Below are 22008 nucleotides of genomic sequence, written 5' to 3'. Positions count from 1 at the left end.
ATAACGCCCTATCCAAACTCGTAAGTTCTGACATCTCACGCAATATGCGAAAAAATTCCGTGCGCACGTGGTTGTCATTTGCAAGGTTGCGTGCTGGCCACTCCGCAATCTGCCTGAGTTGCTCATTTGTTTGGTCGAGCGCCAGATGTATCGCTTCAAGCTCGAAGTCTCGCTGACTTCCCCTCTTCCTCTTCGATCCACTTGATCCGATCCTACCCTCTGAAGCGCGAGAAGGTCGGGATGCACGTACATCGTCCTGCGAGATGTCAACTCCCTGGCTGTACATGTGCGGGAAGTCCTCGTTTCCATCCCCCATATCAAATCTGTCATATCCGCCACCAGGCTCGTTAGACCCCACGTCCGCGAATGTCTCAGCGAACCGACCGGTCGCTCTATCGCGACCAAATACATATGTAAGCTCGTCGTAATACGGGAATGGTTTGTTCAGGAGTCCTTTTGCTGTAGGATGCGACTGCGGGCACAAAAAAAAATATGACGTATGAGTACTAATTGAAAACTTGTTTACTAAATGTACATTGTGAACGTTGTGTCACGTTTAAATTATATTCCATACCCTAACCCAATTATCAAATAATTTCTTCTCCGCAACGATACATTTCTCTTCATCGTTCCACCCAAAGCCACTGCATGCTGGGCCCCGCATTTCGGTAATGGCCTGGAACGTTCGCTTCAGTGTCTTGATCCTACAATCAATTACAGTTGTTGCTCGTACTTGACATCCAGGTAGTTTCTCCGCCATCATGCGTACCAACTGCGCAAGGTATCCTGGGCGGAATGTACCATTATCTGATTTCCAGCCCCCCATTGACACTAGCTCCATTAAACATTCCACAAGAGTCCCCTCCTCCTCCCTCGTCCAAACATGTCTCGGGGCACGATTTGAGGTTGACATACTGAGAATGAGAAATTAGAAAAAATACATGCAATACGTAAGTAATTTCACCATTAAACTCCAAAATAAAATAGGCATGATACAAATTATGGCACGCGTACAATTCATATGCAACAGCCCATATTAGTTTTTACAGTACATGTTAGACACGATAGAATTGCGACGAAGTCATAAAAAACTTGTTATCTAAATTTGTCTTAGCTAAGCGTTACGGAACTGCCAATCGGTGAACATCGATGCGGCTAGGTCGTCGCACCACTGAGACCACTCGTTTGTTGTCTCAATGTACTGAATGTCTTCTGAAGTGGTGGTCGTCGCGTACGTGGAGTCCCCCTCGTCGTCGTCCTCAACGTCGTCGCAATATGTCATTTCCCTGTTGATCAAATTGTGAAGCAAGGCACATGCTAGAATGGTGCGACACTAGACTTGCAGGGGATAGTACGACTTTCCACGAAGAATGGCCCAACGACCCTTTAGAACACCGAACGCGCGCTCAATAACATTCCTTGCGGAGGAGTGCTTCATGTTGAAGTACTCCTTTGCATTTGTTGGCGCATTTGCAGCATCACGCCACTCTTGCAAATGGTACCGCTGGCCTCTGTACGGGGCGAGAAACCCCTCCGCGTTTGGATATCCAGCATCGCACAGATAATAATATCCTGTTATTAAATGGTTTGTTTATAAACTTTAAATAGGTAAGTAGGAAGCGACGGTGTTTTATTATAAACAAGATATACCCTTTGGCACTTGTAGTCCATTTTCTCGTGAAATCACATCACGTAGGATCCGCGAGTCTGCTGCAGATCCTTCCCAACCGACGAGGACATAAACGAAATCCCCTTTCGTGTCACAGACCCCAAGAACGTTTGTGGTAATTTCCCCCTTACGCGTTCTGAAAGTAGGCCGATCTTCTGCAGGGACGTTGACCTTTATGTACGTCCCGTCTAACGCGCCAAGGCAATTCTGCAGGTTGAAAGAAACACGATGAATTAACTGCGATGTACCTAAAGGTCAATTATAGTGAACTTCTATGATGCCCACCTCGAAACACTTCCAACGTTGATCATTGCAGTTACTTGTTACCGGAACAGGTCTCTTTATCAACTCCTCGTACAGTCGAAGAACAGCCAACAATGCGATGTTGAAATGTCGAGATACTGTCTCACCGGAGCGTACAAATTCTCGTTGTATGACGCAGTTCTTCACGTCATGAGCGAGGACGTGCAAGAACATTGCTACCATTTCCTCAACATCGACAATTTCAGTTGAAGAAAGACCAGCGACATTTCTAAGTAAATGGCATAGAATTGCGAATGTTCGCCTATCCATCCGCGTGCTTTGCCGACACACAAGATCTGACTCGTGTATCATGCGAAAGTAAGCAAGCTCCCTAATTCTATGGCGTGTATCGGGCGGTGTATGTGGGAGACGCTTATTGTTGTTCATTAATAGCTCCAACGTTAGTAAAATCTGACGTTGGGCCAACGTGAATGCAGTTAGAACTCCAATAAGTGTTTGTTCATCCATTACAATGTATGTAAAGTTCCCTAAAAACATGTACTATTTAAATTAGTACAATATCGATATATTGTGAAAAGATATGTAAACTTAGTAATATCCATATTTAGTAAAACTATAAACATAGAACGAAAAAATTAGATTATGACTGACGAGAACATTGAAAACCGAACAATAGTTTGGAATTTGTAATTTGAAATTATGACTTATAATTTTATTTTATTTTCAACAATTTTTACAATCTATTTTAGTTCTAAAATAAGTATTTTAAAAATAGAAATAAAATTGGTTGAAAAAAAAAATTCAACAAAACATAAAGAAGGTTAAAATAAAAGAAAAAAGTTTGTGGTTAAAACATCTTAATAAGTTTGTGGTTAAAATATAATTTCATACAAATGTGTGAGAATAAAATAACTTTAGAAATAGTTGAAGTTTCAAAAGTATAAAACTAAATATAAAAATTGTTATTAAATGAGGCTTAAGAACATTAGAATCGAGAATAGGAAAAATGTTTGAAAATCACCAACATTTATTTTCTTTCTTTAACGTCACAATATGCTACATAACCTATTTTCTTTTTTCTTTTTAGGAAAAAACCTATTTTCAATTATATATTTTTGAACTAAATTTTAAATTTTTAGATGAAGAGAATATTTTGAACTAATTTTAAATTATTTAGAATCTATATGAATTTTTTTATGACTTCTATATTGCTCATAATTACTAATCTCAATATTTGATCTTTAAATATAAATGAACAAAATACCAAATATTTCAAGTGAAATAAATAATATATCATTTCTCTTTTTTTATGAAACAAATAAATACATTTTCCTTGGAGAGTTTTTGTATCTCTATTTTCTCAACCTATGTCCATTTTATTAGGTCTTACAACTTGCAAAACTTTTTATAAGGCCACGAACTCTCAATTGTATATACAATAGTTTTTATTAGACTTTTTAATTATTTGTTGGTAGAAAAATAAAAGTTAGAATTTATGTTTAAAACGTTTTGGACTAAATTATTAAAACAAAAAATGTCATTAAACTTTGGAACGTGTCTACTCCTAAATTTTCAAAGCTTCAAACACATTTGTACAAACTTTATTACTATATAGAAAAAAATTGTTAAAAAACAGAAAATTAATAGGATACATTATGTAACAAAATTAAACCGAATGTTCTATATACATATTATAAACGAAACAAAATGTTAATTATAAAATTATACAAAACCGGAAAAAAAACGAACAAAAATAAAATACATTATCGAAAGCCTACAAACGGCTATTACAAGAGTACCTCTTCAAATAATTTCGAACTCCTTCGTCGCAACGTCCTACATAAGAGAAGAAGATGATTATTATTTGTAATTAAAACACAATAAAAAACGTATGAAAAAAAAATAAATATACATACCTTTTTATGACGAAAAATGTTACTCCAAATGAAGATTGAATCGGGAAACCGTAAGAATAAGATTAATTTTAATTTAGTAGTCTCAGAGTTTTGATTCCATTCAAAATAATGAATGGAATTCCATCATAGTTATAGAAAAAAAAATAAAGGACAGAAAGGTATAGAAAACATATCGCAAAAACCATACACTAAAAAGACATGGAAGAGACAACCTACATGGTAACGGTAATGAATACAAAAGATAAGTTACAAGCACAGAGAGGGTACAAAAGATACATGGTAACAGTAAAGAAGAAGAGGACTTACAAAATATAACTTAGAACCACAGAGATGATACAAAGAGGGAGAAGAATGCAGTGAATCAAAAGAGGAAAGGTGGCAATATATAGGGGAAAGATGGGGCAAGTTGAGAGGACTTGGAGGGAGGTAAACAAAAATATGAAGACCAAAATACCAAAGTACAGCCAACTATCAATAAAATACAGGCCCTATCTCTCTGCTACAACTGACATAAAGCATAGCATAGTCAAAGGCTATATACTGAAACCTATACCAAAACCATACCCTACAAAAACATGGAAGAGACAACACTGGACAGAAAGGAAGAAGAGACAACACTGAACAGAAACAATACAGACAAATAAATTAACAATGTAACAATACAGACAAATAAATTTTGTAAATTAAAGTAAATGAAAGTAAATGAACAGAACAATAAAACAGAATAGAAGGATTGTAATAAATTTTGTAAGCAAATGTGAAGTCAAAACCATACACTAAAAAGACATGGAAGAGACAACACTAAAGCAATAAAGACATGGCAAAAGAATACAGAGAATACATATAGAGAACAATACAAGAATTGAAAAAAAATGTAACAAATTTTTAATGAAACAATTGTACAGAGAGAGGTAAGAATAAAACAATTGTAAAAAAATACAACAATTGTAAGAAAATTGGTAAGAATACAGAGAAGACATGTTACACAAATTCAGTATTACACAAATTCGAACTCATCATGGCCGGAACTACATACATTCATTACAAAATAACACATAGGTAAAGAATACAGAACACAGAACACATAGGTAAACAATACAGAACACAGAACACATAGGTAAACAATACAGAACACACAACACATAGGTAAACAATACAGAACACACAACACATAGGTAAACAATACAGAACACACAAGACATAGGTAAAGAATACAGAACACATAACACATTGGTAAAGAATACAGAACAATTCAGCACAAATTCGAACTCATCATCGGCTTTAAAAAAAAAGTGGATTGAGAACTCCAATACCTCCCTACCAAGCTCCAATGGCAGAGTGAAGAATTTGTCCTATTGTCAATCAAAAGACCGGAGAGCATAATCGAACCACGGCGGCAAGGAGGTTTGAAGGAGCCAAAACCCACGATTCCAAAAAGGAAATCGTGTTCGGAGCCAACGAAATCGTCGGCTTCAACGAACACAGAAGTCCTTTCGGAGTGAGAGAGACGGATGAGAGAGATTTAGAGAGAGATTCGGCGTAACGAAATCTGGTTTCATCGCGAAAACGCAAGGGCAGAATGGATTAAAGGATGAAGACGAAATTGTGAACATTCGTTGAGGGAGAAGACGAAAGGAACGAATGGATTAAAGGATGAAACGAAAAAAACCAAAATCGACCGGACAAAAGAGAACGAACACAAACCCTAGAAAAGTTGAGGGAGAAGATGAAAGGAACGAATGGATTAAAGGATGAAACGAAAAAAACCAAAATCGACCGGACAAAAGAGAACGAACACAAACCCTAGAAAAGTTGAGGGAGAAGACGAAACGAAACATGGATTCGTTGAGGGAGATGACAGAAAGAAGAGAAAAAGGAAAAAAATTTCGAGGAAGAAGGGTTGAGGAGAAGATTGAAATCGGTTTGAAGGAAGAAATCGAACACGGATTGTAGGGAAGGACGAAACCGGATTCACGAAAACGGGGAATACGCGTATCGCCGTTCAAAGGGGAAGAGGAAATCGTGTTAAGGAAACCCTAAAACTAGGGTTTTCTTAACATTGGACCCAAACGGGGGTTAGGGTTGGGCTAACCTAACCCCACAGCCCAAACCCTAACCCCAAACAGCCCCTTAATTTTTTAGAATGGAAAGCTAATGAAACATGTTTTTAGATAAAAATTTCAAATTTTAATAAATAAAATACGAATATTTGTGTATTGGATTTACAATATGAATTAAAAAAAAAAATACATTTGTACGAATTTTAAAAAAAAATTAAATCGATTGTTAACGATACACAATTTTCTAATAATGCGATTATAACATTAATTTAAAGAAAATACATATAACTTCTTTCGCAGGTAACATATCTATTAATTTTTTGGCTTGGAAAACTTGTGTACATAACGTTCAAAATTGACATTGTATTTTATGAAAGCTAATGAAACATATTTTTCGATAAAAATTCTAAATTTTGATAAATAAAATACGAATATTTGTATATTGGATTTACATTACAAATTAAAAAAAATACATTTATACGAATTATAAAAAATAATAATGATTTTTTTGTTATATTCCTTCCTACTTAATCATTCCTCCAAAAAATTGCTCACCAACCTAAAAAACTAAAAATTAAATTCTAACGGTGATAGAAGTAACTTACATCAATTATCACGAAAAGCCAAAATACCTAAAACGATGAAATAGAGAAATCAAAAATGTAGACGCATCCAATCAAACACCGAAAGACCAAATGAGATGAGAAGAAATGGGAAGAAAAGGTAAGAAACGAGAAGATGAAGCATTGAAGTGTTGAAATGGAAAATACGAAATGTTAAACGAATTATTTTTAGGCTAGTATGGGCATTTTTGTCTTTGAATTTGGGTTTTAGTCAAATTTTGCTATATCGAAAAACTATATTTTACATATAATATATACCATGTATATTTATATCAACATACATAGTATAATACATATGACTTATATATATTATATAGAATATATATATATATTATTGTGTCTAAAAAAGGATGAAAAGAGTTGAAGTTATTGTGTCTAAAAGAGTTCAAAAAATTAATATAACTTCAATTTTTCATATAATATTTATATTTTTATTATAGGTAATTCACAATTTTAATTATTTTAATTTTCTTAAAACTCATATCCTCATATATTGTTTAAGGTTAGTAAAGCTAAATATATAATGCAAATAAAAACTACATAACCCAAGTTTTAAAACTTTAGAAAACAATCAGTCTTATAAAACGAATTTATAATTAAAATAAAAATATACACTTTTATTCTAGTGAGTAATATCTATATTAAATAAAAGTCTATATATTTAAGTGTATTCCAAGCATTATCAATGTTTGTGCATTTTACCAAATTATTCAATTATAATTTTTCTCGTGCAGATTTTACCTTTTCTCCATTTGCAAATCTTCTAATATTTTTTATATGAGAAAGAATGCAAACAAATGAGTGATGTTTGAGATGCACCTAAATTTTACCTTAAAATATATAAACAAACGATAATAATGGTAGTTTAAATATGAATATTCACATTAAATAACATTAAATTCATATTATAAAGTTTAATTAAAATGTAAACTATATATTATAATGCATATTAGATACATTATATTATTTCTCTTATTGAATTTGAGCATTTCAAATTTCATTCAGAACACTAATACCTTTTACGAGCTAGGAAAGAACATAATGAACTTAAAGACCAATATTCGTTAATTGTGTGTATACTCCACTATATACTCATATTTACACTCTTTATATTGTAAATATATATATATGTCTGTGAATATAGACCAATAACAACAAGCTAGTCCTTCACGAGTGTTCATAACACCATCCCTCCTCACTTCTAAATTAACATTTTGCCTTTAGGTTACCTTTAAATTCTTAAATATTAGTGCAAGCTAAGTTTGGATTTAGTAAAGCAAGTTAAGCTTGGATGAAGTCTCAGGATCACATTGGGATGGCGATCGAAATCCTAAATGTTTGGAATGCGATAAAATACACTTAAGGTTATATTTGGGGCAAGGAAAGATAAAAGGGAAGAAAGGGGGAATGGGTTAAAAGTTTTTCTTCCATTTTCCTTCTCTTTCCCTATTAATTCCCTAATAAATTCTTCTCTTTCTCCTTTAATCCTTCTCTTTTCGCCGATTTCTCCATCTCTTTCCCTTTTCAATCCTTCTCTTTCCGACAATTTCTCCATCTCTTTTTTGCATTATCAATCCACCTTCTTCTCCCCTCATCTCATCGATCCATACTTCTTTTTGTCTGTCTTCTCCATAATTCAATCGATAAGGTTTCGATCTACTCCTTTCTGACATTTTTCCCATTTCGTTGACACCCATATCAACCCTATTCCGTTCGATCTGTTGGGCCGAGAATGGTTTTCGACGCTTTGCGTTTTTTTCTCAATTTATCCCCTTTCCTTCATTAAATCGATCCGAGCATGGCTTTTCTCTTCGATTTACCGTTCGGATCTGTAGGGGTTTCGATTTGTGTATGCCTTGCCGCTCGGATTAGCCATTGATGCTACGATTTCGATCATTCAATGAGATGTTGATGGTACACGATCGTCGACTGAGTTGATTCGAGAATGGTAAGGTTAAGGTATACATTTCGACCAATTTTTCTAATTGCCGATGATGAGGATGATCGTCCACATATTTCTTTATTGTTCTTACTTGTCTGTTCTGTTTATATGTTATTGATGAAATTGATTTTATTTTTCTTATGATTATTTGCCAAAAAAATCTATCATACCTCAATATCCATGTGTTTTCTGTTGGGTTTTCGATTTTGGTATGGCTTCCGTTTTCTCATTTGCTTTGTTTAACACAAATTATTTTTGCTTATTTCTATTCTTTGAACCGTTTCTGTACTCCATTATGAGCATCATTTTGTGTTTGTAGCACGCATAGGTATTCTGTTTTGTGAAGTTTTTTTAATACTATCTTCTGTTATACTTTTCCAATTTTGTGGTGTTTTTCTCCATTCGTCTGTTGGCTCACGGTTTATTGTGGATGTTAGGGTTATTCTTTGTTTAATTATGTTGTTTCTATGTATTGATTTACGTATTATTTTTTATGTCGTTCCATATCTTTTGCTTACTGCTTATTTTGTATATCATTTCATATTAAATTATGTTATATCTGTGTATTGGTTTAGTAATTCTTCTATATCTCCTTCCATATGTTTATCATGTTCTTTGTGTGCTTTGGTTTCCTCGTTTCTATGCGTGTCATGCCTTTCATATCACCGCATTTGATGACATTCCGTTTGAAGTTCAGTTTCCTAATATGAATCGTATTTCTTTCCTCTTAGGCAAAAAAAAAAAAAAAACACAAATTTCCCTGTTTGTGTTTGATTTTTTCTACATAAGTCATTGTTGCACGTGCGTTATAACATTTTCGTGTGTCTTATGGTTACGCGACTTTAGGTCTTCAGGCAAAGGTATTGTAACGCCCCGAATTTTCGAGGTAAACTTTTACCGTTTTATATAATTTTTCGGGAATTTTAAATTTTGGATTTATTTTTGAAATTCTGAAACTTATATTTGTAAATTTAAATAGTAATAATATAATAGTAATTATATTATTATTATTATTATTATTATTATTTATTATTATCTTTATATATAATTTAATATTAATATTTTCTTTTATTATTATTATTATTATTAGTATTATTATTATTATTTAATTTTTCAAAGTTAACATATATATATGTGTGTGTATATAATAATAATTTATATATTATTATTATTAATTATAATTATTAAAAGTTATATATATATATATATAATAATAATTTTTTTTTATTAAACCCTAAAACGCGCGACACACACACCCCCCCCCTTTTTCATTTTCGCTTTCTTCTTCCTCACGCCGCGCCGCAGCCGTCTCTCTCTCCATTCCGTTTCAGCGCCGCCGTCCACCATCTTTTCTCCGTGCACGCCGCCGCCCGTTTTTCTCTTCTTTTCCTTCCGTCGCACACATCTCCGTCTCTGTCCACGTCGTCGAAGCTTTCCAGCTTCGACGTTCGTCCGCCGCGGCTCCCCATCCATTTCCGATTCCTTCTCGGCCTCACACAACAACGGAGCTGCCGCCGCTCGTCGCCTCTCCACGAAGCAGTCAGCTGCCGTCCTTGTACGTCGTCTGCGAAGCCGCCGCAGCCATCGTCCGCCGGAGGAGAAATCATTCAAACCGTGGCTGCCGTTTTCGTCCAACCCGACCGAGAACCCGCATTTAACCCGAGACCCGCTTCCAGTCCGAGCCACACACGAATCCGAGTGAGCCGAGCCGAGTGAGCCGAGTGAGCCGAGCCGCGAGCCGCACTGAGCCGAGCCGCACTGAGCTGAGCCGCGAGCCGCACTGAGCCGAGCCGCGAGCCGAGTTAAGCCGAGCCGCGAGCCGAGTTGAGCCGAGCCATAAGCCGAGCTGTGAGCCGAGGCCAAGCCGAGCCGAGGCGAGGTGGAGCCGAGCCGAGCCGAGCCGAACGCCTTCAAGCCGAGCCGAGCTCCTTGTTTCACCAAGCCACCTAAGCCTTCCTTCCTCCGCTTTGGGTCACGGTGAGTCTTCGGTAAGGATTGTTTTCGATGAATTCCCTAATGTTGCTACATCCAATTAGAGTTTGAATATTGGAATAAGATATGACCCTACTTTTCTCCCTTGAAGGTAGTACAGAGTTGACGCTTGAGTTCTCGGGTCTCGCGGTAGGCTTGTTTGGAGGTAGTTTTCCTTTCCTTGGGTAAGTCAACGGATGTCGCTTCTGACCTTTTAAAATGACTTCTACTAAAGTCATCAACTAAAACCTTCGTGTTTCGTTTAGGTGGATCTGTTGAGCGTGGATTCGATCGAGGGGCATAACCGAGTATCAGGTAAGGGTTTTCCTACTACTGGACCTCAGATCGAGGCTGGAAACGTAGTAATCCACAGGGGATTACACGTTAGTGACTGTACTGAATAACTGTATGTGTGTTGACTGTTAAGCACTGTTATTATATTTTGTCTGATGTAAAGGTACTGTGACTGCTAATTGTAGATTGGGATTCTATATTGATGGACCTTGAAGTTACGGTTCAGTATGTAGTAATCATTGGTCTGGATGTTGATCATGGAGTTTGGACGGGGAAGGACAGTGAGTCCGGTTTTGGTTGGTTAGTTGATTGGGTCTAGGGTTTTCCCTAATGGTGTGCGAATTGGTGACGCGTATAGCAACTGAGGGTGTAGTTGTTTAAACCTATACTATCTGACTGACAAAGCCTATGGCGGAACTGTAATACGAATGCCGTTGGGGTATGATTGTTGTGGACGGTTTAGTATGGACTGAGGGGTAACGGTTAGCTTCATCTATGGGGTAGTGTGCCTTACGGATATGTACATCCTTCGGGAGCACTAGACTGATATGTGCATCCTTCGGGAGCACTAGACTGATCTGTGCATCCTTCGGGAGCACTAGACTGATGTGTGCATCCTTCGAGAGCACTAGACTGATGTGTGCATCCTTCGAGAGCACTAGACTGATGTGTGCATCCTTCGGGAGCACTAGACTGATGTGTGCATCCTTCGGGAGCACTAGACTGATAGGTGCATCCTTCGGGAGCACTAGACTGATGTGTGCATCCTTCGGGAGCACTAGACTGATGTGTGCATCCTTCGGGAGCACTAGACTGATAGGTGCATCCTCCGGGAGCACTAGACTGATATGTGCATCCTTCGAAAGCACTGGACTGATATGTGCGTTCTACGGAACCACTAGACTGTTATGTAGGGCACCCCCGAATAGGAAGTTAACTGTTGTCCCCTAACGGGCCCAGTAGTGGGTCCCTTACTGGGTATGTTTATACTCACCCTTTCTCTTCTTAACTTTTCAGGTAAGGGCACGGCTAGGGGCAGACCGACGAGGGGCAGAAAGGATGCGTGAAGGCCATATGTACGTGTCTGATTTTATTTTCGCTTCCGCTGATGTATTTTGTTAGAATATCTGTTTTGGTGATTTTCTGTTGATAACTTACAAATTTTATTTGAAACCTTTGTGAATTTTGGATTTGATGACTTGAGATTTTATTCAAAACTTTTGCAACTGTGATTTGAAACAGGGCCCGATACCGTTTTGTTGTTATATTCCTAACGTTTTAAGAAATCGTAGCTGGTTCATTATAAATTTTGTGTTGTGTGGTCGAGTCGTAGTATTGAGTAATGACCTCAGCTTAGTCCGGAAAGTTGGGTCGTTACAGTTGGTATCAGAGCCTAAGTTTTAGGTTCTGTAGACTGACTTACGATTTGAGTCTGTGTCGTGTGTCCTTATGGCTAAACGATCCTTGCCACTCGTCAGGTACGCTCTCATGAAATTATATGTATAACTCTATATGCATTACCTTACCTAAATAAAATGTGAAGTTAATTACCATTTATGACTAAAGGGATCAATGGTGGTTGTTAGGGAAATGCCGCCAAGGAGAGGTGCACGTAGGGGTGGTCGAGGAGGCCGAGGAAGAGGAGCTGGACGCGTTCAGCCTGAGGTGCAGCCCGAAGCCAAAGCCACTGACCCGGCTGCGCCAGTTACTCATGCGGATCTAGCTGCCATGGAGCAGAGGTTTAGAGATTTGATTATGCAAATGCGGGAGCAGCAGCAGCCTGCCCCGCCAGCTCCAGCACCAGCTCCTGCTTCAGCTCCGGCTCCAGTACCAGTTGCGCCCCAGGTTGTGCCGGACCAGTTGTCAGCAGAGGCTAAGCACCTAAGGGATTTCAGGAAGTATAATCCCACGACATTCGATGGGTCTTTGGAGGACCCCACCAGGGCTCAACTGTGGTTATCGTCTTTGGAGACCATATTCAGATACATGAAATGCCCTGAGGATCAGAAAGTTCAGTGTGCTGTTTTTATGTTGACTGACAGAGGTACTGCATGGTGGGAGACTACAGAGAGAATGCTAGGTGGTGATGTGAGTCAGATCACGTGGCAACAGTTTAAGGAGAGTTTCTATGCGAAATTCTTCTCTGCTAGTTTGAGAGATGCCAAGCGGCAGGAGTTCCTGAACTTAGAGCAGGGTGACATGACAGTGGAGCAGTATGATGCGGAGTTTGACATGTTGTCCCGCTTCGCTCCCGAGATGATAGTGACCGAGGCGGCCAGAGCTGATAAGTTTGTTAAAGGCCTCCGACTGGACATTCAGGGTTTGGTCCGAGCTTTCCGACCCGCTACTCATGCCGATGCACTGCGCCTGGCAGTGGATCTCAGTTTACAGGAGAGGGCTAACTCGTCTAAGACCGCTGGTAGAGGTTCAACATCGGGACAGAAGAGGAAGGCTGAGCAGCAGCCTGTTCCAGTGCCACAGCGGAACTTCAGGTCAGGTGGTGAGTTTCGCCGCTTCCAGCAGAAACCTTTTGAGGTAGGGGAAGCTGCCAGAGGGAAGCCGTTGTGTACCACTTGTGGAAAGAACCATCTGGGCCGTTGCTTATTCGGGACCAGTACTTGCTTTAAGTGTAGGCAAGAGGGTCATACAGCTGATAGATGCCCGTTGAGACTTACGGGGAACGCGCAGAATCAGGGAGCAGGTGCCCCACATCAGGGTAGGGTATTTGCTACCAACAAGACTGAGGCTGAGAGGGCAGGCACGGTGGTGACAGGTACGCTTCCAGTATTGGGGCATTACGCCTTAGTTTTGTTCGATTCGGGATCATCACATTCTTTTATCTCTTCCGCATTTGTGTTGCATGCCCGCTTAGAGGTAGAGCCCTTACACCATGTTCTATCAGTATCTACTCCTTCTGGGGAGTGTATGTTGTCGAAGGAAAGGGTGAAAGCATGCCAGATTGAGATAGCAGGCCATGTGATTGAAGTAACGCTGTTAGTTCTGGATATGCTCGACTTTGATGTAATCCTGGGTATGGATTGGTTGGCCGCTAACCACGCCAGCATAGATTGTTCCCGTAAGGAGGTAACGTTTAACCCTCCCTCGATGGCCAGTTTTAAATTTAAGGGAGGAGGGTCAAGGTCGTTGCCTCAGGTAATCTCAGCCATCAGGGCCAGTAAACTGCTCAGTCAGGGTACTTGGGGTATCTTAGCGAGCGTGGTGGATACTAGAGAGGCCGTTGTATCCCTGTCATCAGAACCGGTGGTGAGGGACTATCCGGATGTCTTTCCTGAAGAACTTCCAGGGTTACCTCCTCACAGAGAGGTTGAGTTTGCCATAGAGTTGGAGCCGGGCACGGTTCCTATATCCAGAGCCCCTTACAGAATGGCCCCCGCAGAGCTGAAAGAACTGAAGGTGCAGTTGCAAGAATTGCTTGATAAGGGATTCATTCGACCGAGCGTGTCACCTTGGGGTGCGACAGTTTTATTTGTTAAGAAGAAGGATGGATCGATGCGTCTATGCATTGACTATAGGGAGTTGAACAAGGTAACCGTAAAGAACAGATATCCCTTACCCAGGATCGACGATCTATTTGACCAGTTACAGGGAGCCACAGTGTTCTCTAAGATTGATCTTCGGTCGGGATACCATCAGCTGAGGATTAAGGATGGGGATGTACCGAAAACAACGTTTCGTTCCAGATATGGGCACTACGAGTTTATTGTGATGTCTTTTGGTTTGACGAATGCTCCGGCAATGTTCATGGACTTGATGAACAGAGTGTTTAGGGAGTTCCTAGATACTTTTGTGATCGTGTTTATCGACGATATCTTGATATACTCCAAGACGGAGGCCGAACATGAGGAGCATTTACATATAGTTCTGCAAACACTTCGGGATAATAAGTTGTATGCAAAGTTCTCGAAATGCGAGTTTTGGCTGAAGCAGGTGTCTTTTCTGGGCCACGTGGTTTCTAAGGCTGGAGTCTCTGTGGATCCAGCTAAGATAGAGGCAGTCACCGGTTGGACCCGACCCTCCACAGTCAGTGAGGTTCGTAGCTTTCTGGGTTTGGCAGGTTATTATCGACGGTTTGTGGAGAATTTTTCTCGTATAGCTACTCCTCTTACTCAGTTGACCAGGAAGGGAGCTCCTTTTGTTTGGAGCAAGGCATGTGAGGACAGTTTCCAGAACCTTAAACAGAAGCTAGTTACCACACCGGTTCTTACTGTACCTGATGGTTCTGGCAGTTTTGTGATCTATAGTGATGCTTCCAAGAAGGGTTTGGGTTGTGTTTTGATGCAACAGGGTAAGGTGGTCGCTTATGCGTCTCGTCAGTTGAAGAGTCATGAGCAGAACTACCCTACACATGATTTGGAGTTGGCAGCGGTGGTTTTTGCTTTGAAGATATGGAGGCATTATTTATATGGTGAAAAGATACAGATATTCACGGATCATAAGAGCTTGAAATACTTCTTTACTCAGAAAGAATTGAATATGAGACAGCGAAGGTGGCTTGAGTTAGTGAAGGATTACGATTGTGAGATACCGTATCATCCAGGCAAGGCAAATGTGGTAGCTGATGCTCTTAGTAGGAAGGTATCACATTCAGCAGCACTTATTACCCGACAGGCCTCATTGCATCGGGATCTCGAGCGGGCTGAGATTGCAGTGTCGGTGGGGGCAGTTACTATGCAGTTAGCCCAGTTGACGGTACAGCCGACTTTGAGGCAAAGGATCATTGATGCTCAGAGTAACGATCCTTATTTGGTCGAGAAACGTGGCCTAGCAGAGGCAGGGCAAGCGGAGGGGTTCTCCATATCCTCTGATGGTGGACTTGTGTTTGAGAGACGCCTCTGTGTGCCGTCAGACAGTGTGATTAAGACAGAATTATTATCTGAGGCTCACAGTTCCCCATTTTCCATGCACCCGGGTAGTACGAAGATGTATCAGGACCTGAGGCGGGTTTATTGGTAGCGTAACATGAAGAGGGAGGTAGCAGAATTTGTTAGTAGATGCTTGGTGTGTCAGCAGGTTAAGGCACCAAGGCAGAAACCAGCGGGTTTATTACAACCCTTGAGCATACCGGAATGAAAGTGGGAAAACGTATCCATGGATTTCATTACAGGACTGCCGAGAACTCTGAGGGGTTTTACAGTGATTTGGGTTGTGGTGGACAGGCTTACCAAATCAGCGCACTTCGTTCCGGGTAAATCCACCTATACTGCTAGTAAGTGGGCACAGCTGTACATGTCGGAGATAGTGAGATTACATGGAGTGCCAGTGTCGATTGTTTCTGATAGAGATGCTCGTTTCACTTCCAAATTCTGGAAGGGTTTGCAGACGGCTATGGGAACGAGGTTAGACTTTAGTACAGCTTTCCATCCATAGACTGACGGTCAGACTGAGCGTCTGAACCAAGTTTTAGAGGATATGTTGCGGGCGTGTGCATTGGAATTTCCAGGTAGCTGGGACTCCCATTTGCATTTGATGGAATTTGCTTATAATAACAGTTATCAGGCTACTATTGGCATGGCACCATTTGAGGCCTTGTACGGCAAATGTTGTAGATCCCCGGTTTGCTGGGGTGAGGTGGGTGAGCAGAGATTGATGGGTCCTGAGTTAGTTCAGTCTACCAACGAAGCGATACAGAAGATTAGATCACGCATGCATACCGCTCAGAGTAGACAGAAGAGTTATGCAGATGTGAGGCGGAAGGATCTCGAATTTGAGGTAGGGGACAAGGTGTTCTTAAAGGTAGCACCTATGAGAGGTGTCTTACGATTTGAAAGGAGGGGAAAGCTGAGTCCCCGTTTTGTTGGGCCGTTTGAGATTCTGGAACGGATTGGTCCTGTAGCTTATCGCTTGGCGTTGCCACCATCACTCTCGACAGTTCATGATGTGTTTCATGTTTCTATGTTGAGGAAGTACGTGCCAGATCCATCCCATGTAGTGGATTACGAGCCACTAGAGATTGATGAAAACTTGAGCTATACTGAACAACCCGTTGAGGTGCTTGCTAGAGAGGTGAAAACGTTGAGGAATAAAGAAATCCCTCTGGTTAAAGTCTTATGGCGGAATCACCGGGTAGAAGAGGCTACATGGGAGCGAGAAGATGACATGAGGTCCCGTTATCCCGATCTGTTCGAGGAATAAAACTTTCGAGGACGAAAGTTCCCTAAGGAGGGAAGAATGTAACGCCCCGAATTTTCGAGGTAAACTTTTACCGTTTTATATAATTTTTTGGGAATTTTAAATTTTGGATTTATTTTTGAAATTTGAAATTTATATTTGTAAATTTATATAGTAATAATATAATAGTAATTATATTATTATTATTATTATTTATTATTATTATCTTTATATATAATTTAATATTAATATTTTCTTTTATTATTATTATTATTAGTAGTATTATTATTATTATTTAATTTTTCAAAGTTAACATATATATATATGTGTATATAATAATAATTTATATATTATTATTATTAATTATAATTATTAAAAGTTATATATATATATATATATATATATAATAATAATTTTTTTTATTAAACCCTAAAACGCGCGACACACACACCCCCCCTTTTTCATTTTCGATTTCTTCTTCCTCACGCCGCGCCGCAGCCGTCTCTCTCTCCATTCCGTTTCAGCGCCGCCGTCCACCATCTTTTCTCCGTGCACGCCGCCGCCCGTTTTTCTCTTCTTTTCCTTCCGTCGCGCACATCTCCGTCTCTGTCCACGTCGTCGAAGCTTTCCAGCTTCGACGTTCGTCCGCCGCGGCTCCCCATCCATTTCCGATTCCTTCTCGGCCTCACACAACAACGGAGCTGCCGCCGCTCGTCGCCTCTCCACGAAGCAGTCAGCTGCCGTCCTTGTACGTCGTCTGCGAAGCCGCCGCCGCAGCCATCGTCCGCCGGAGGAGAAATCATTCAAACCGTGGCTGCCGTTTTCGTCCAACCCGACCGAGAACCCGCATTTAACCCGAGACCCGCTTCCAGTCCGAGCCACACACGAATCCGAGTGAGCCGAGCCGAGTGAGCCGAGTGAGCCGAGCCGCGAGCCGCACTGAGCCGAGCCGCGAGCCGAGTTGAGCCGAGCCGCGAGCCGAGTTGAGCCGAGCCACAAGCCGAGCTGTGAGCCGAGGCCAAGCCGAGCCGAGGCGAGGTGGAGCCGAGCCGAGCCGAGCCGAACGCCTTCAAGCCGAGCCGAGTCGAGCCGAACGCCTTCAAGCCGAGCCGAGCTCCTTGTTTCACCAAGCCACCTAAGCCTTCCTTCCTCCACTCCGGGTCACGGTGAGTCTTCGGTAAGGATTGTTTTCGATGAATTCCCTAATGTTGCTACATCCGATTAGAGTTTGAATATTGGAATAAGATATGACCCTACTTTTCTCCCTTGAAGGTAGTACAGAGTTGACGCTTGAGTTCTCGGGTCTCGCGGTAGGCTTGTTTGGAGGTAGTTTTCCTTTCCTTGGGTAAGTCAACGGATGTCGCTTCTGACCTTTTAAAACGACTTCTACTAAAGTCATCAACTAAAACCTTCGTGTTTCGTTTAGGTGGATCTGTTGAGCGTGGATTCGATCGAGGGGCATAACCGAGTATCAGGTAAGGGTTTTCCTACTACTGGACCTCAGATCGAGGCTGGAAACGTAGTAATCCACAGGGGATTACACGTTAATGACTGTACTGAATAACTGTATGTGTGTTGACTGTTAAGCACTGTTATTATATTTTGTCTGATGTAAAGGTACTGTGACTGCTAATTGTAGATTGGGATTCTATATTGATGGACCTTGAAGTTACGGTTCAGTATGTAGTAATCATTGGTCTGGATGTTGATCATGGAGTTTGGACGGGGAAGGACAGTGAGTCCGGTTTTGGTTGGTTAGTTGATTGGGTCTAGGGTTTTCCCTAATGGTGTGCGAATTGGTGACGCGTATAGCAACTGAGAGTGTAGTTGTTTAAACCTATACTATCTGACTGACAAAGCCTATGGCGGAACTGTAATATGAATGCCGTTGGGGTGTGACTGTTGTGGACGGTTTAGTATGGACTGAGGGGTAACGGTTAGCTTCATCTATGGGGTAGTGTGTCTTACGGATATGTGCATCCTTCGGGAGCACTAGACTGATATGTGCATCCTTCGGGAGCACTAGACTGATATGTGCATCCTTTGGGAGCACTAGACTAATATGTGCATCCTTCGGGAGCACTAGACTGATGTGTGCATCCTTCGGGAGCACTAGACTGATCTGTGCATCCTTCGGGAGCACTAGACTGATGTGTGCATCCTTCGGGAGCACTAGACTGATGTGTGCATCCTTCGGGAGCACTAGACTGATAGGTGCATCCTTCGGGAGCACTAGACTGATGTGTGCATCCTTCGGGAGCACTAGACTGATAGGTGCATCCTTCGGGAGCACTAGACTGATATGTGCATCCTTCGAAAGCACTGGACTGATATGTGCGTTCTACGGAACCACTAGACTGTTATGTAGGGCTCCCCCGAATAGGAAGTTAACTGTTGTCCCCTAACGGGCCCAGTAGTGGGTCCCTTACTGGGTATGTTTATACTCACCCTTTCTCTTCTTAACTTTTCAGGTAAGGGCACGGCTAGGGGCAGACCGACGAGGGGCAGAAAGGATGCGTGAAGGCCATACGGACGTGTCTGATTTTATTTTCGCTTCCGCTGATGTATTTTGTTAGAATATCTGTTTTGGTGATTTTCTGTTGATAACTTACAAATTTTATTTGAAACCTTTGTGAATTTTGGATTTGATGACTTGAGATTTTATTCAAAACTTTTGCAACTGTGATTTGAAACAGGGCCCGATACCGTTTTGTTGTTATATTCCTAACGTTTTAAGAAATCGCAGCTGGTTCATTATAAATTTTGTGTTGTGTGGTCGAGTCGTAGTATTGAGTAATGACCTCAGCTTAGTCCGGAAAGTTGGGTCGTTACAGGTATGCGACGACCTCCCTTTCATTTTTTTTAACATTTTCACCGACGCATAAACTGCATTAACAATTTATAATGAATGTTTATTATTTTCATTGCAGTTGCAGTGCGTGGGATACAAAGGGGGGTTTCGTTTTCATTTTAGCCGGTTGGAAAGGATCGATCGCTGACTCACATATTTTAAGAGATGCGCTTTTTCGACTTAACGGTCTAAAGGTTTCGAAGGGTGAGATATATTTTCGGACTTTAACTGGGTAAAATTGTATGTTATATGTTTCTTATGTATTTGTTTACCACCCTAACAAAATCAAATAACATACTCGCAAGGTATTACTACCTGTGCAACGTGGGTTACCCAAATGTAGAGGGTTTTCTAGCATCCTATAGGGGCCAACGTTATCATCTACAGAAGTGGCGTGGTACCGAAAATGCTTCTGAGACACCAAAAGAGTTCTTCAACATGAAACATTCTAGCACACGGAATGTCATTGAAAGAGCCTTCGGTCTGTTGAAGGGACGTTGGGCAATACTACGTGAAAGTCGTACTACCCAATTCAAGTCCAATGTCAAACTATCATGGCTTGTTGTCTCCTTCATAATTTAATAAATTGAGAGATGACTTACATCGAAAAATTGGATGACAAAGACAATGGTCACTCGACACACGCAACTACTAGTGGGAACGACATCACATACATTGAGTCCTCAAACGAATGGACTAAATGGCTTGATGCACTTGCTTCGCCGATGTTCACGGAATGACAGTTGCATAATCAGTAGTACCGTGTCATTTATGTTATTTTCCCCTTCGTATACTATTTTGTATTATGCAACTCTTCATTTGAATTTGTCTTCCTCATATTTTATGTACTGATACTTGGTTTTAAAATATGTATGTCTATATGTTTAATTACCTTACTACTTAATTGGATAACATGTTTTGTGACTTTTGTTCTTAAAATATATTTACTCATTAAATGTATCGTATAGTACGTGTAATGATTCATTTTTTGTATCAGAATGGAAAGTTCTTTTAGGAGCCCAAAGCATTTCTGGACACATGCAGAGGAGGCGTGCCTAATAGACTGTCTCGTGGACTTAGTTAACGCGGGAGGGGGGTGGAGGTCGGACAACAGGACCTTTCATTTTGTCTATTTAGCACAGTTGGTGAGGATGTTAGGAGAGAGAATGATTGGTTGCAGTTTGACGATGATCGTCATCGAAAGCTAAATAAAGATGTTGAAAAAGACGTTTCAGGCCATTGTGGAGATGAGGGGCCCAGTAGGTAGTGGCTTCGACTGGAACGATGTCATCAAGTGCATCATCACCGAGAGGGATGTGTTCGATCATTGGGTCCGAGTAAGAGTATGAACATAATTATATGACTAACTGGATTTTATGGGATACTAATTGCTTTGTTATTTTTTTGTGTTTTTTTTCAGACGCACCCTACAGCAAAAGGATTCCTGAACAAGCCATTCCCGCATTACGATACATTGTTGTACGTGTTCGGGAAATATCGAGCTACTAGGGCCCATTCGGAGACCTTTGCAGACATCGTTTCGAACGTGTCAGTCGACAACAATAGTGCCCTCGCAGAAGATGGCATCGACATGGAGTTCCCTGCTATGTGTAGCCCGAGGATGAATATGTCCCCTGAGGACATGATAGGCGGTAGATCAAGTCGATCGAGTGATGGTAGGACGAGCTCTAGTGAACAGAAAAGGAAGCGCTCCATGTAGCAGTTTGAGACATTTGACCTGATTTATGAATGTATAGAGGCTGCAATTGATCAGCTGAGAACCATTGCAAAGTGGTCGAAGAAAGCTATGAGTCTGGAGGATGCGATGACAGTGCAGGTGATTGAGCTTATGGAGATCATCTCGAACCTTACTATGGCGGAGAAGAGTAAGTGTATCATGATAATGAATCAGAAGGTGTCGCTCATGAGGAGCTTCATCAAGATGTCTGATTCGATGATGGCCGCTTACTGTAAGGTCCTCCTTGGCGGTGACCTGTGACTATGTTGATATCTTTCCCGTCGAGGACTTTTATGATGCTTTATTTTTTTTCGAACCATAGACTTATATTTATTGCCTTTTCCATTTTGTTTGTTGTAATTCGCGTTACGAATTTATTTCACTTAATTTAACGTTATTCAATGGTGCGTAAATAATTAGTTTATGGAATTGTCGCATAACACATATCAATATACCGTTGAAAATGATATCCTTAGCGAATTATGGTAATTGCACGTGCATTACGTTACTCATTACACGTTTTAAAAAAATTCACATTGCATGCTGAACAA

The 22008-nt window shown here is 40.6% G+C and overlaps 1 protein-coding gene across 1 annotated transcript; it reads left to right on the top strand.

Moving 5' to 3' along the window:
• Window positions 1-9203: 9203 nt before the first annotated feature.
• Window positions 9204-21788, top strand: LOC127148622 (uncharacterized). Its single transcript, XM_051082739.1, has 4 exons — window positions 9204-9334; window positions 19799-19923; window positions 20717-21056; window positions 21140-21788. The coding sequence occupies exons 3-4, from the start codon at window positions 20934-20936 to the stop codon at window positions 21437-21439; spliced, it is 423 nt and encodes a 140-aa protein (XP_050938696.1). The 5' UTR covers window positions 9204-9334; window positions 19799-19923; window positions 20717-20933; the 3' UTR covers window positions 21440-21788.
• Window positions 21789-22008: the final 220 nt, after the last annotated feature.

This window comes from Cucumis melo, chromosome 3 (assembly GCF_025177605.1).
Source record: "Cucumis melo cultivar AY chromosome 3, USDA_Cmelo_AY_1.0, whole genome shotgun sequence".
NCBI classification, from domain to species: domain Eukaryota; kingdom Viridiplantae; phylum Streptophyta; class Magnoliopsida; order Cucurbitales; family Cucurbitaceae; genus Cucumis; species Cucumis melo.
Note: the sequence above shows the minus strand (reverse complement) of the source record. Positions and strands in the feature narration are given on the sequence as shown.